General features: G+C 53.8%; 2 protein-coding genes across 6 annotated transcripts in view; both read right to left on the reverse strand.

Annotated features, from left to right (window-relative positions):
- The window catches only part of OTUD5 (OTU deubiquitinase 5), a 28,027-nt gene extending 25,951 nt beyond the window's left edge, over positions 1-2,076 (reverse strand). For 2 of the 4 annotated variants that reach the window (XM_070783554.1, XM_070783553.1), the window contains exons 1-2: positions 944-2,075; positions 702-775 (exon numbers count right to left, since the gene is read on the reverse strand). In XM_070783554.1, the coding sequence (XP_070639655.1) occupies positions 702-775; positions 944-1,295 (426 nt within the window). In that variant the 5' untranslated portion in view covers positions 1,296-2,075. Of the gene's footprint in view, positions 1-701 lie in introns of all 4 variants that reach the window. The other 2 variants (XM_070783552.1, XM_019955476.2) reach the window with 2 other exon arrangements.
- Positions 2,077-4,902: 2,826 nt separating this feature from the next.
- On the reverse strand, positions 4,903-13,574 carry KCND1 (potassium voltage-gated channel subfamily D member 1). Of its 2 annotated transcripts, none has more exons than XM_070784586.1 (7): positions 13,289-13,574; positions 10,704-11,863; positions 8,614-8,776; positions 8,432-8,515; positions 8,245-8,343; positions 7,731-7,981; positions 4,903-6,299 (listed from the first exon to the last, which is right to left on the reverse strand). In XM_070784586.1, the coding sequence occupies exons 2-7, from the start codon at positions 11,822-11,824 to the stop codon at positions 6,071-6,073; spliced, it is 1,947 nt and encodes a 648-aa protein (XP_070640687.1). In that variant the 5' UTR covers positions 11,825-11,863; positions 13,289-13,574; the 3' UTR covers positions 4,903-6,070. The 2 variants fall into 2 exon arrangements, with proteins under 2 accessions (XP_070640687.1, XP_019811912.2); XM_019956353.2 differs by having other exon boundaries at positions 10,704-11,945.
- Positions 13,575-14,027: the final 453 nt, after the last annotated feature.

The raw sequence follows: 14,027 nt of genomic DNA on the forward strand, positions 1-14,027 counted from the left end.
GGGGGGGGGGGAAGGAGGGAGGGGGGGGGAGAGAGAGAGAGAGAGAGAGAGTGAGTGTGTGTGTGTGTGTGTGTGTGTGTGTCAGGTCCTTGACTTCTAGAAAACAGAGTCTCAGACTCCACTGCTGCATAGTCCTGTGCTGTATCCCCCTGAGGAGGAGAAAGGGTTGTCCTATATAGTGTCTCAGACCCCTGAAAAGGATTTAGGTATCCTGGGGACACTCGTATCTCTGAGGTCACCACCTTATTTGTATTCCCAGGAGGAGGAATCTTAAGAATCTCATTCCAGGGGAAAAGAAATCTCAAGTCACCAAACACAAACCAAGATCCTTTGGAGAGTCAGGAGACTCCCCTCTCAGGAAGCATTCCATTCTGCCTGTCTCTCCTGGGGAGTGCCTACCTACTGGCCCTACACGATGAGGCCCCAGGGCCCACAATCAACTACGGGTCCTAGAAGAGACCACAGACTCCATCTTTAAATCCTCCATCTTATCTGGGGCCTCTAATCCCAAATCCCTGGGGTTGGGGGGGGCGGGGTGGGAGAGTGTATCGCAACCCCATCACCAGGGAAAAGAGTGCCAGACTCAAGAGAAAAGACATAGGCCCCTTGGAGCAGGCTCAAACAGCCTTCCTTGGGTCCCTAGCCAGTCTAGGGATCCCATCCACCACACTCACTCACCTCCCCCATCCCAATGCCCATACCTGCTCGACGGTGGCGGGGTCCATGGCCTCTATGCGCGCTGCAGCCGCTTCATATTCATCCTCACTGTTGTAACCTGCGCCGACCTCCTCACGCTCAGGACTGCCCCCGCCAACCGCACCAACCCCGGGGGCCTGACGCCGCCGCTTGCTGTGACCCGGCCCTGAGCAGCAGCCGCCCACACCCACGGCACCGCCCACGCCCACCACCACACCCGCCGCGCCCACGCCCGTCGCTGCTGTACCCAACGCATCACCAGGACCGCCGCCGGGACCTCCGGGGCCCCCGCAAGGAGGTGGAGAGGCCTGCTGTGGCCGAGGACCCGCCACGGCGCCGGGCGGCACGGCCAGCGCCCAGCGGTGAAGCGCACCCGGTGGCCCTGGGAGAGGGCCTTGAGGCGGTGGCGAAGCCCGAGGACGGGCCCCCACGACGCCCGAGTCACGGTCGCGGTCGCCGCCGCCCACACCCGTGCCGCCGCCGCCCACGCCTACACCCCCGCCGCGGCGAGGCGCCGGGGGCAGCGGTCCGGGCGGCGGCGGCTCGTTGGCGGGGTCGCCGTCGGGAGGCGGCGGCTTCTTTTTGGGGAGAATAGTCATGGCGGCACCGCCGAGTAGCCCCCAGCAAACCCGCCGCGGGGGACGCTGGGAGAGGACCCGGATTTTTGGGGGGGGGGGGGGGGCTACAGTGGTGCGCGAAGGACGACGGGATCGCCGGGACCCGGATAAAGAGAGCGCGGCACCGGTTCTCGAACCGTCGGAAGAACGCGGGTCACGCAGCAGGAGAACTCGGATATGAAGTCCAAGATTAAGGCACCTCGGCGAGCTTGTCGTAGCCTCTCCAAGTCCAACAACTTTATTGCTACGCTCGTTCCGGCCTACGGCTTCAAAGGAAACAGAACCAAAACAAGCACCTCTTCGCCCCGCCCCCTCGCAGGTTCTTGAACTACCGGGTGGGGCCTGGAACGTTGCGCAGGCGCGCCGGGGCACAGCCCCGCCTCTTGTTCGGAAGTACGTGGGCAAAATCTTCGCTGCCGCCACAACAATTGCGAGCACCAACCAATCGAAGCGGTTGCGTGGGTGTTCGATGATGACCACGGGCCAATCAGAAGCAGACGTCGCCCTCCCCTGCCCTCCGTCTCAGATTTCAGCCAAAGTCGGCACCCTTGTTCCTTGCCTTTCCCTTCGCTGGTTCCGTCCGGCTCTTCTTCCCCCGAGGCTCTGACTCGCAGGCAGGGGCACTGCGACAGAATAGCGTGGCTTGCCCCACGCACAAGTTTAAAGTCGCCTCCCTTCCAGGCTTTTAAATTGGCCGAAGTCAGCCGGACTGACTGCAAAAATATCAACACTCCCAGGGCTTAGCTAGCCCCTGAAGCGTCAATTCCGGTTCCACCCACCTACAAATTCACATCCGGTGGAGAGGCGGGCGCCGCTTCACCCTGGCAACAGGCCGAGTTCCGCGGTGATTGGTTAAGAGATGCCACCACTCAAGTCGGACGGGCCAACCTTGGGACAGACATGCATCGTGGGGACAAGTGGGTGTTCGGGAAGCAGACACGCCCTTTCTGGCATCCGCGTACACTCGCCCTCGCGTTGACCTCCCCGCCTCTGTGGCTAGCGCGCAGGCGCGGCACATAATTTTTTTCTTTTTTTCCCCCTCCTCTGAAACTGTTTACCTGAATCGAGCAATGTTTATAAACCAGCTCGGTCACCAACCAGCGTCTAGCAGTAAAGTTGGTAAAATTCCTGCTACTGAACGGATGGAGAACTACAAGCTAATCCTAGCTGTGCCTCTTCTATCTGAGTGATCTCTGACAAGTCATTTAATACCCACCCTATCCTTAGTTTCTACTTCTCTGTAAATGGCAATGATAATCCCAATTTAAGGATCAAAGGTTAATCCTTGCAAAGGGTCTGGTGCTATGCCTGGCACATCACTAAATTAGTCTGTACTGTGATGCAATGGAAAGGACCCCAAGCTTTTGAGTCAGGAAGACCTCAGTTCCAGGCACACGTGGACCATTACCACTGTATGACCTTGAGGAAGCCAGTGTCTCAAATTTGAGGTTACCCATGTGTGAAACAGGAATGATAATGCCTGCCCAGACTACCTCGAATAGTTATGGGGGTGAGTTGAGCTCATGAACGAAGAAAGTGTTGTGAGGTGAGGGCTCCTTGCCGGTCTTAGGAGCCAAGCCATATAACAGGCCATCATATAACTCTTCTCAGTGCCACCTAACCTTCTCCCTTCAGATGCCAATCCTAGTTAAAGGTCTTCCCTAAAAGGTGTCAGTAATAAATAGACTATAATGGTATTTTCTGCTTATGAGACTAAATTGGAGAAGACTCACGTCTACTGAGCTGTTTGTGTTTAGGGCACTGTGCCAAATGCCTATGCAAATTATCACACTGAATCTTCTCATGACCATCTCACTTACCCATATATCCCACTCCCTACTCAATATTTGTCCAGCACTATACATCTGGAAGTGAACTTATGATAATAATTGTAGTCAACCTTCACCAAGTACTATGTGCCTGTCACTGTGTGCTCAACAGCTTTGATGTTCCTTTTGCCAATGAATGAATGGCACCCTCCTCTAGTCTTTGCCCAAGACAGAAACCTGGGAGTTAACCCTGTTTCCTCTTCCTCAAATCCCACATACCTGTCAACCCCAAGTTTTGCCAATCCTGTCTCTGCAATCTCTTGACTTTCTAACTCTTGCTGCCACCTACCTGGTCTAAACCACTATCATCTGCCAGCTGGACAACTGCAAAAAGCCTCATCACTGTTTTTCCTCTCTCCAAGACTGGTTCTCTGTAATCCACTCCCCACAGTCAGAATAATCCTTCTGAAAAACAAACCTCAGGATGACTTTCCTGTTTATAAGCCTTCAGGGGTCCCCATTATCCTTAGGATGAAGTCCACATCTGTATCATAGCTTCAAAGGCGTTTTGTTATCTGGCCTACATCCTCACCTTCATCACAGCCTCACACTCTCCTCACCAGCTGTGCTGAACCACTTCAGTTTCCCAAGGTCCTGAGCTGGTGCTCTAACCTCCAGGTCATTGAACATGCTGTTCCCTCTGCCTAAAACGTTCCACTCTTTGGTCTTTTGCCTGGCCAATTCCAATTCATTGTTCCGCCAGGTTAGATTCTCCTGCCATCCATTAATCTTGGTTCTACTACACTATGTTGTAATTGCTTAATTGCCTTCCACACTCATTCCTGTAGATCAGAGATGTCTACTTTGCCCATTTTTGTACACCTAGGGCTAGGACACGGAGAAGGCAATGGCACCCCACTCCAGTACTCTTGCCAGGAAAATCCCATGTACAGAGGAGGCTGGTAGGCTGCAGTCCATGGGGTCGTGAAGAGTTGGACACGACTGAGCGACTTCACTTTCACTTTTCACTTTTCACTTTCATGCATTGGAGAAGGAAATGGCAACCCACTCCAGTGTTCTTGCCTGGAGAATCCCAGGGACAGGGGAGCCTGGTGGGCTGCCATCCATTGGGTCGCACAGAGTCGGACACGACTGAAGCGACTTAGCAGCAGCAGCAGCAGCAGGGCTAGGACATGATATGCAGTTAATAAATATTTGGTGCATAAGTGAATGATTATCTCTATTTCACAGATTAGCAACTTGAGGCAAGAGAAGATAAGTGATCCTCTAACCCAGGGACTGGAACTCATGTCACCCTGAATCCAAGGGCTGTCTTTTCAGTGCTCCACAGAGCTCAGTTACACTAGTCTAGAATATCCAGTGGCCCAAAAGAGAGAATAAAGGTAGGGGACATCCACAAGGAAGTGGAATTCGCCAAATCGAGAGATGCTTTTCATCGGGGTTTAATTCAGAGCTGTTTGCTGTCAGGAAGCCTAGTTTTAAGTCTCCTCTAAGCAAGTGTGTGCTGCCTTGGTTCTCAGTTTCTCTATCTGTGAGTGAGGGGGCTGGAGCAAATTATGTTCATGGGGCATGTCTCAGGATCTCCTAGTCTATCTCACTGGCTGTAGATTTACCTCTCCTAAGCACCCTCTTCCATTTCTCCTAGATTCCCGTCTTCTAAAATACACCAGCAACCATCCACCTCCCATAACTTTTCCCACAACAGCCCTTCTACTAGTTAAAAGGAATTGAAATTGGAGTATTTTCAACCCCCCAGTCCAACCCAGCCCCAAATCCACAGAGCCAGGAGGTGCTCATCCTCATCTCTCCTCTCAGGTTTTATTGACTGATGGAAACTACATCTTTGTCAGCCACCAACTCCACAGGGACAGTGCTGGGGACAGGGAACCTGAGATGATGCCAGATTTCAGCCTGAGAGCAGACAGAGAGTTCTGGAAGGTGACCCAAGAGGGAGAAGAGAGAGGAATATGTGAAAAGGCATTGTGAGGTTGGAGAAGGAGATCAAGAAGTTTCTTCTGCCACCTACAACTCCTAGAGTTCAGGAATAAGCTGGGCCTTAGTCCCTGACGCTTCTGGACTCCTGCCCAAGAACATGGAGTCAGCCCATGATCTCTAAACACAGCCCAGTTCTTGCTGGCTGCCAGACTTTTATCTCAGCCAGTCCAGACTCCAGCCCAACCCAGGAAGGAGGTAAACCAGAGAAGAGAGAAGGAGGCATAGTTAGAGGTGGCCCCTATGATTAGGGCAGATGTAAATGCTGCAGCAAACTGGGCAGAGGCTTTGCATAATGTCACGGCAGCAGCTGCTATTGCTAGAGTTTGCTGGCGGCCCAGTGGAGGACAGGGTTGTGGGGACCCATTTCCAGCAGCCAGGGAAGGGAAGTGGTGTTTGTGCTATCTGTGTGTTTGGGGAAAGGCAGCCTAACCCCTCAGCCAAGGTTTAGGGGTGGCAGGTCACTGCTGAGACCACAGCCCATTAAACCTGTGGTTGCATTCCAAGCTTCAGAATTTGGGAGTTGTTGGGCCTGGTGGAGAGTGGGGTCTTCTTCTAGAGGCCACATCATCAGTGAGAGTTCTCTTCTCTGAATCCCCAAACCTCCATAGCTCAGCCAGAGAGAAGAGGAAGTCTCACCTCTCCTTCTTGTGTCAGAACTGGGGAGGGGAGGAGCATGCAGGAGGCCAGCTTGGGTAGAGGGGCCAGTCCCAGTGTGCTGGGGCAAGGAGGTTGAGGGTCTGAGGAAGCCCAGCACTTCAGCTCCCACAAGGAAAACTGTCTGGGGTAGGGGAAGTTTTCCATTCCCTGGCTATTTCCCCACCAGGTAGGCCATTCCATGAAACTCCATTGCATAGTTCTCAATGGGGGGCAGAAGGGGTCCCCAGGCCTGCCCTTCTCTACCTTCCCAAAATATGGCTTTGGAAAGGAGTCCCCAAGAATTGGGAGGGCACTCTGGATGGGCAGGCCTGCCTGTCATAGGGAAGAGATCTTGACAGTCTCGGGAAGGAGGCAAGGGGTACCCAGGCTGGAGTTCCTGAGGGTGCTGCTGGCCCCACCACCACCACCGCCAGGGGAGGAAGGTTGGCTCTCATCTGGGGTGTTGGCAGGAGGGGTGGGGATACTGATGATGGCAGCCACGAAGTCCCGGCTGTCGCAGGTCAAGTCAAGGCTGTCATGGGGCTTGGCATTGAGGCTTGAGCGGCTGTGGATAAGGGTGGGAATATGGAAGGTTCTTAAAAAGTCATCTTAATACTTGCCACAGCAATCATGACATTTACTGAGTGCCTGTTGGGTCCCTGGCCCTGAGCTCAGTGCTTCCCCTGCACCCTCAATTATGGTGGTGCCAAGTGAGTGCTCTGGATTCAAACAGTCCTAACCCCACTTTAACCACTCTAAACCTGTCTTCTCTCATCTGGAGCATGGAAATAATATTTCCTACCTCAGAGAGTTGTTGTGGGGATTAAATAAGATAATAAATGGTGCATAGTGCTAAGAATAGTGTCTGGAACACAATGAGCACACACATAAAAGTGTTCTCTATCGTGGTTACTCCTTACAGTGTCAGAGTCTTCACAACAGTCCACAGGAAGATGACACAATCTGGTCCCTATTCCTTTCTGATTTTACCTCCTCCCACTCTTCCCTTCTCTCACTCCACTCTACATGCAGAAGCTTCCTGGCTGTGCCTCTAACCTGCAGACCCATTCCTGCCTCGTGGTCTTTGCATAGGCTATTTGCTCTACCTGGAAAGCTCTCTCTAAATATCCACATGGCTCATTCCTTCTCTTCCTTCAGGTCTCAACTCCCAATGTCACCTCAGCAAAACCTTCCCCAACCACACTATTAAAACTGCATCATACCCTGTTCTACACTGTCTATCCCCCATCCCTGATTTATTTTTCTCCTTGGCACATAACATACTGCATCGTGGATAAGAATCCACCTGCCAATACAGGGGACAGAGGTTCAATCCCTGGTCCGGGAAGATTCCACATGCTGTGGAGCAACTAAGCCCATGCGCCACAACTGCTGAAGCTGTGTGCTGCAACTATGGAAGCCCACACACCCTGGAGCCCACACGCCGCAACTGCTGAGCCCATGTGCTGCAACTACTGAAGCCCGCGTGCCTAAAAGACTGTGCTCCACAACAAGAGAAGCCACCACAATGAGGAGCCTGAACACCACAATGAAGAGTAGTCTCCTGCTCACTGCAACTAGAGAAAGCCGGAGCGCAGCAATGAAGACACAGTGCAGCCAAAAACAAATAAATAAAACACACTGCACCATCTGTGTTTTTGTTTTTTAACTGTCTCATCCCACTAGAATATAAGTTCCATAATGTCAGGATTTCTGTCTGTTCTATTCACCTCCTAAATTGAACTAAACTCCTAAACTAAAATGAACTCCAGAATGCCCCAAACTATACCTAGCATACAGTAGGTGCTCAATAAATGTTTGTTGAAAGTACAAATGAAAAATGAGGCGTTCCAAACAAGATAAGCAAACTTCCAGCATGGAGGAGTTTGGATTTGAGCTCGACTGGTGAGATCTGGAGTCATGAAATCTCAGACCCTGTGGTCCAAGCTCTGAGCTTCCCTGGGGAAAGGGGGGTGCAGCAGGTGGGGGTCCTCACCTCTGAGGGGCAGGGCTCCTCCGCAGCCCTGCCAGTGTGTCCAGCTCCTGCATGCTACCACGGCTGACCGAGGCAGTGGAGTTGGCAAGGCGGATGGCACGACGCTTGGCCCTGCGGGGGCAGCAAGAAGATAGCAGGCTGCCAGCTCCCACTGGCTGGGAGGACACGGAAGTGCTGCGGCTGGTGCGACTACCCAGCGAGACAGCACCCAGGGCCTCGCTGAAGGTTAGCTCGTCCGTGAACTCATGGCACTGTGGGCAGAATGGAGGCATGATCACAAGGCACCACACACTTACCTCACCCCCAGGCCCTTGCTCAGGCCATTCCTTTCTGTCAGTTGCTCTCTCTTCCCTTCCCCTGCCCACCCTTCAAGACTCAGCTCTACTGGGGCCTCTTCCAGGAAGCCCTGTTTGATTTCTACAGTTAGTAGTGAGCCTCTCATTCCAGGAGGGAGCTAGCTTGGTGGAAAAGGGACCCCCTTCATTCTGCCATACCACCTCTCATTAGGCCTCACCGTCGTCTTCTCTAGACAATGCAGCAAGTGATGATGTTGCTGCTCGAAAGCAGAGCGGTTCCTGACACACAGTGCCTGCTCCTCCCCACCGCCACTGTCCTAGAGTGGATAGAGCAGAGGGATAGGGTCAGCCCCTTCCACCTCCTGTCGCTGCTCACCTCTCACCCCAATCTGAGCCCCTATCCACCTCAAGGCTCCCATTCTGCTTGTACTGCAGGAAGGCATTGGTGGTACCACTCTTTGCCAACCGAATCCTTGCCAGGCGCACCTTCTACAGAGAGAGGAGGAGAAAAGATCAGGTGGGCAAACAAAAGGAGACTGGCTTGGGGTGTGGGGAATAGTAGGTACTCAGGTGGAAGGTGCAGTTACCTGCTGTGCTCGGCGCTTGTCAGCACGCTGGTTCTGGTGGTAGATGCGGCTAAAGTTGGACACAATGACTGGCACAGGCAGGGCAATGACCAAGACGCCACTGAGTGAGCAGATGGATCCAAAAATCTTGCCAGCAATGGTGCTGGGCACCATATCTCCATAGCTGGGGCCAGGGGAGGTAAGCCAAGGTCAAGAAATATGCCCACCCACCCCTCAGTCCCCCACCGCATCCCATTCAACCTGACTCACTCTGCGACCCTAGCCAGGTACTCAAACTCTTTCTTGCTCTGCAAACTGTAGGGAATGACCTCCCTGGCCACCAGTAGGCGTCAAGTGAGAAATGGGCCCTCAGCCCCTACTGTCTGCTGCTCCCATCCAAGCTGTGTACTGGGCATTTAAGTCAGCTAGAAATCTATTAATACCTGGAATAGGGGAGTAGGAGGAAGTCACAGGCAGTAAATATAGCCTCGACAAAGAGTCCCACCACCACAAGTCAGCTAAAGGGCTCTGAGTCCTAGGAGCAGTTCTCTGTTGGTGTTGCTCCCGTGTGTCTTACCTTCTCTAGGTAGGATCCCTTCTTATTCCCTCAGGGGAAACCTTGAAACTGTCCTCATATGAAAAAAATAGGGGGGAGCCTTGAAACTTCTCCCTCTGTTTCTCCATACCAGGTCCCTCTCCCTCTGATGGAGATGGAGCAGAGCCAATCTTACCAACTTGTTTGGTTGGGGGTGGGGGGGGTGAAGCTCAGAGAGGTTCCATAACTGATTTGCTCAAGATCACACAGTGTACTTTTGTTCTAACCACAGAACCAGATCCGCTCCACAGAAACACAGCCTCTGCAGTCTTCAGCCTCTAGGCCTTTGCTCCGGCTGTGCCTGCCCCCACCCCCCCACAACCTCCCCCACTCCCAGGATACTTCTTTCTTATTTCTTTCCTTTGACTCATTTAAAAGTCTCTCCAACTTGACCATTCTGGCTCTGTGATGTGTCATCTCAGACTATGTCCTCAACTATGAGACACCCTCTCCGGGTTGTTGTGAAGACTGAATAGGACAAAAAGATATCAAAATACTCAGTTCCAACCTGTTCTCAGTGCTCAGTATTTGTCGATATAATCATGAACCCCCAACTAGAATTTTTCTTAGAAACCTCAAATAAATTTTTTGTACCTCTACTAAGGTACTGAGTAATCCTAATGTATTCACTCAACAGATACCAAGCAGGGACTGCCTACCTAATCCCAGTGATAGAGATTTAGAAAAGGATCACAGTATCTGGCCTAGACAAAGTCTTTAAGAACAAAATAAGTTTGATGATTTCATCTGATGCTTTTAGCCCATTTCCTCTCAAGGACTAAAAAAAAATAACACTGAAAATATCTTGTTCTGGGGAAACATCAAGGAATTACCAAGCCACAAAGGTACTGCCCCACACAGCTGATGAATCTAAGAGTTGGGAGACATGGGCCCTCAAGATGGAAAAGAGGGTGCTAGAAAGCTAATTTCTATTTATCCTGCACCAGAAACATGATGAGAATTTTCACAATGTGACTGAATCCACCCTGGATGGTGAAAGAAAGAAAGTGAAGTGGCTCAGTCATGTCTGACTCTTTGCAACCCCATGGACTGTAGCCCACTAGGCTCCTCTGTCCATGGGATTTTCCAGGCAAGAGTACTGGAGGGGGTTGCCATTTCTTTTTCCAGGGGATCTTCCCGACCCAGGGATCAAACCCAGGTCTCTCATGTTGCAGGCAGATGTTTTACCAACTGAGCCACCAGGGAAGCCCATTTGGATGTTGAAGGGGTTATCATTTCTCATTTTGCAGAGGGGAAAACTGGCTCAGGCGGGGAAATGTCAACAGAAACAGTGCAGCTAAGACCATCCTGGAATCCAAGTCTCCTGACAGGGAAAATAAAGGCATTGTCAGAGGTGGAAGGGATTTGGAGATTAATCCAACTCCCTCAATTTTACAGATGACAGATTGGAGCTCAAATAGAGATAGAGAACATTGATCTAACCTTTTTTAATTTTACAGAAAAGGTGAGTATAATTGATTGACCGGGCAGCTCCCCACACAGGGTCTGCACTCACCCAAGTGTGGTCATGGTGACAATGGTATACCAGAAGGCCGCGGGGATGCTAGTAAAGTTGGTCTTGTTTGTGCCCTTCTCAGCATAAAACATAACAGTGGCGAATATGATGATGGCCATGGTAAGGGAAAAGAGGAGAAAGCCCAGCTCAGAGGCACAGCTCTTGAGTGTGTAGCCCAGAATCCGCAAGCCCTGTGAGTGCCTGGAGAACTTGAAGATGCGGAATACCCGGAACACCCGCAGGGTGACAAAGGCGCCTGAGACATCCTCGTTCTTGGGCATGAAGAGCCCAATGTAGTAGGGCAGGATGGCCACCACGTCAATGAGGCTCATCACACTCCGCAGGAAGCGGCAACGGCTAGGGGCAGCAAACAGCCGCAGGAGGTATTCACCCGTAAATATGAGTACACAGGCCGTGTCCATGCAGAAGAAGGCCAGTGGGAAGCGGTCGCCACAGGGCTGCTCCCTTGGTGGCCGCCGTGTAGGGCTACGGCATGGAATGGTCTCCACCACGTTGGCAATGACCGACACGGCGATGAAAAAGCCGGTCACGTAGTAGAACACGAGGGCCGCGGTGCTTGTATGCGGGTTCTCGAAGGCCCGCCAGAGCCGCTGCCTCAGGGAGCTGCCAGCCGGCAGGGTTGGGCCGTCCCCGGCCTGCTCGGCCTCCTCGTCCTCTGCTAGGCGCTCGGCGTTCTCCTTCTTGCGGTCCCGGTACTCTTCGAGGCAGCAGTCGCCCACGAGCTCAGGCACCAGGCCATAGAAAGCCAACTCTTCGTCGAAGGCCTGGATGCACTCCTGCCGCGGGCAGTGCAGCCGGCCAGTGCGGTAGAAATTCAGCACGTGCCGGAACATGTCCGGGTCGCGATCAAAGAAGTACTCGCCTGAGTCGGCATTGTAGAAGAATTCCTTCTCTGAACTGCCCAGCAGAGTGTCTGGGTAGCGGTCCAGCGTGTTCTTCCAGGTCTCAAAGCGCCGACCGCTCACATTCACCACCAGAACCTCATCCCCTCGAGATGCCTTCACCCCCGGCGCCGGGGGCAGGGGCTGCTGGGCCAGGGGCAACCAGCCCACAGCAGCTGCCCGTGCGAAAGGCAGCCAGGTGGCCACGCCTGCCGCCATCCTGCCGCGCCCCAGGCCCGCGGAGACTTGGGGGGAAGCCTTTAGGAAAATGTGGCTGTCTCCAGGATGGTGGAAGCCTGGAGAGGCCCTGGGCCACTCGCACAAGGAAACTGGGGGGTGTCTAGAGAGGCCAAGAGGAACCAGGAGGAGGAACTAGAGATAGAGAGACGGGCAAGGGCTTGGGGGGGATGTAGAGGGTCTTAGAGGGACCAGAGGGTTGTCTTGAGGGGGTAAGAAGGGGCTAGGGAACATGGAAAGGAGAAGAAAGGGGGGCATCTACAGATGCCAAGGATCTGAGGGAGGGTTCAGAGAGACTGAGACAGCTCTAAAGGATTCTGAGAGATATCTGGGGGTGTCTAGGAAGGAGCAGGAAATACTGGGGAGTGGTCCATACTCTCAAGAATTCTGAGGGAAGGAAGAGGGACCTGGAACCACTTAGTGGGCTTGGAGAGAGAATTGGGGCATCCAGAGGGGTAGAAACAGAATCAGAGGTGTTTGCAAGAGGCTGAGAGTGTCTGGAAGGGGATTGTAGAGGGTCTGAGAGAGTTGAGGAGGGCTGTCCAAACTCTCAAGACTTCTGGGGAGAAGATAAGGGGATTGGAGCCCCCTCGTGGATCTAGGAAAGGGGTTGGTGCATCTAAGGGGTGACTACAGAGCCAGGAAGTTGTAAAGAGGCTGAGAGGTGTCTTGAGTGCCTAGAGCTACCAAGAACAGCCTGCAGGTGGTGTGTCCACACTACAAGAGTTCTAGGGAAGGAAGGAGAGGTAGGGACCCTAGCAGGGCTGGAGAAGGGAGTGGGGTATCTAAAAGGTGAGATATGAGGCCAGGTTATTTTGCAAAGGCTGATGTGTCTGAGAGAGAAGAGTATCTGGTGCGGCTGAGAAAGCCTGGTCCACGCTGTCAAGAGTTCCGGGGGGAGGGAAGGGACCTGGGAAACCCCTCAGGGCTGGGACTCAATTGGAAGGAAGTTGGGCACAGCCCCAGAGCTCCCAGGGAATCAAAAAAGGCTAAAAGGAAGAGGAAGGGGGTGGGGTCCCCCTCCAAAGGGACTAGAGAACGGGGTGGGATGTTGAAAGGAAGTTGGGTGTGTCTCAGGAAGGGGGCTGTTGGGCCTTGCAGGAGGCCCACAGGGAAGGCTAGGATCAGGCTGCGTCCTACCGCTGGGGGCTGGTCTAGGGAAACCACACCCCGAGGGGCTGGCGGTGTGTGCTGGGCATCGGCAAAAGCGGCATTGGCAGCTGGTGGAGGAAGACGAGAAGCAGCCACGGCCAGGCCTGGGAGAGGAGAAGGCAGCACAGGCAGGAGGAGGGGGCTGGGTCCCTGGAAGCAGGCTGTGGAAGGACACGGTCCAGCGGGACCCTTGGGACTGTCCCAGGGTGGGCTAGGGCATGGGGGCTGGATCAGGCAAGGACAAGGACAACACTGTTGGTGGCCCCCTCCCCCTTCCCCAAGGGCCGTCCTCACCTATGTCCCCGTTGCAGCAGCAGCAACAGCGGTGGGGCTGGGGGTATCAAACACCGGAGCTCCTGCCCCCCTCTGCAGAGCTGCTCCGAGTTCTCCACTTCCTCTGGCTCTCTCTCCCCGCCCCTCTGAGCTTGCCGGAAGATGGAGGGAGAGGCAGGGAGGGGCCTTGTGGCTCCCAGAGCCCCCTCCCCTAGGACAGCCTGAGAGGGACCCTGGGGAGACTCCGCCTCCTACAAAGCTGGTTGGGCCTCAGTCGCGTCATCTGGAAAATGGGGGTGGCAGGGAGCTTTGCCAATTCTCCCCACCTCCTTCCTGGACTCCCCCCTTCCTACCCAGATCTACCCCCTCTGCCCCCAGGGCCCCCACCCCCACCCGTCTGAATCAGCAGCACTTAGCAGATCAATCGATGGGGAAGCATCGGTTAATGGCCCCAGAGCGCAGAGTGCCATGGGGAATGATGCAGCGCTGTGTCCCCACCCTGCCCCCTAGGCTGGAGGAGGCGGGGGATTGGTGGGGGGGGCGTTTTTCTAGATGCCAGAACCCTTGGCGGTCCTAGGTTAAGAGTCCAGCTCTAAGACACCTGCTGTGGGACTGGAGCACTGTCCTCCGTTGTCAGATGTGAAATAGGGGTGGGAGTATAAGGGGAGTACAGATGGGGACAAGGCCAGGTAGCACGCTCTCCCCCCAGCAGTCTCCACTCTGAGGTGCAGTCTCCCCCATTTGTCCACATCCAGGAGCC

The sequence above is a fragment of the Bos indicus genome, chromosome X, assembly GCF_029378745.1.
Source record: "Bos indicus isolate NIAB-ARS_2022 breed Sahiwal x Tharparkar chromosome X, NIAB-ARS_B.indTharparkar_mat_pri_1.0, whole genome shotgun sequence".
Classification (NCBI taxonomy): Eukaryota; Metazoa; Chordata; class Mammalia; order Artiodactyla; family Bovidae; genus Bos; species Bos indicus.

Excerpts from the sequence above, each read along its gene's own strand:
- KCND1 (XM_070784586.1), bottom strand. The coding sequence starts at position 11,824 with ATGGCGGCAGGCGTGGCCACCTGGCTGCCTTTCGCACGGGCAGCTGCT. Across the intron at positions 8,777-10,703 it reads GTCACCATGACCACACTTGG|CTATGGAGATATGGTGCCCA; the intron begins GTGAGTGCAGAC and ends CCCTGGCCCCAG. Across the intron at positions 8,344-8,431 it reads AGCAGAATGGGAGCCTTGAG|GACAGTGGCGGTGGGGAGGA; the intron begins GTGGATAGGGGC and ends TATCCACTCTAG.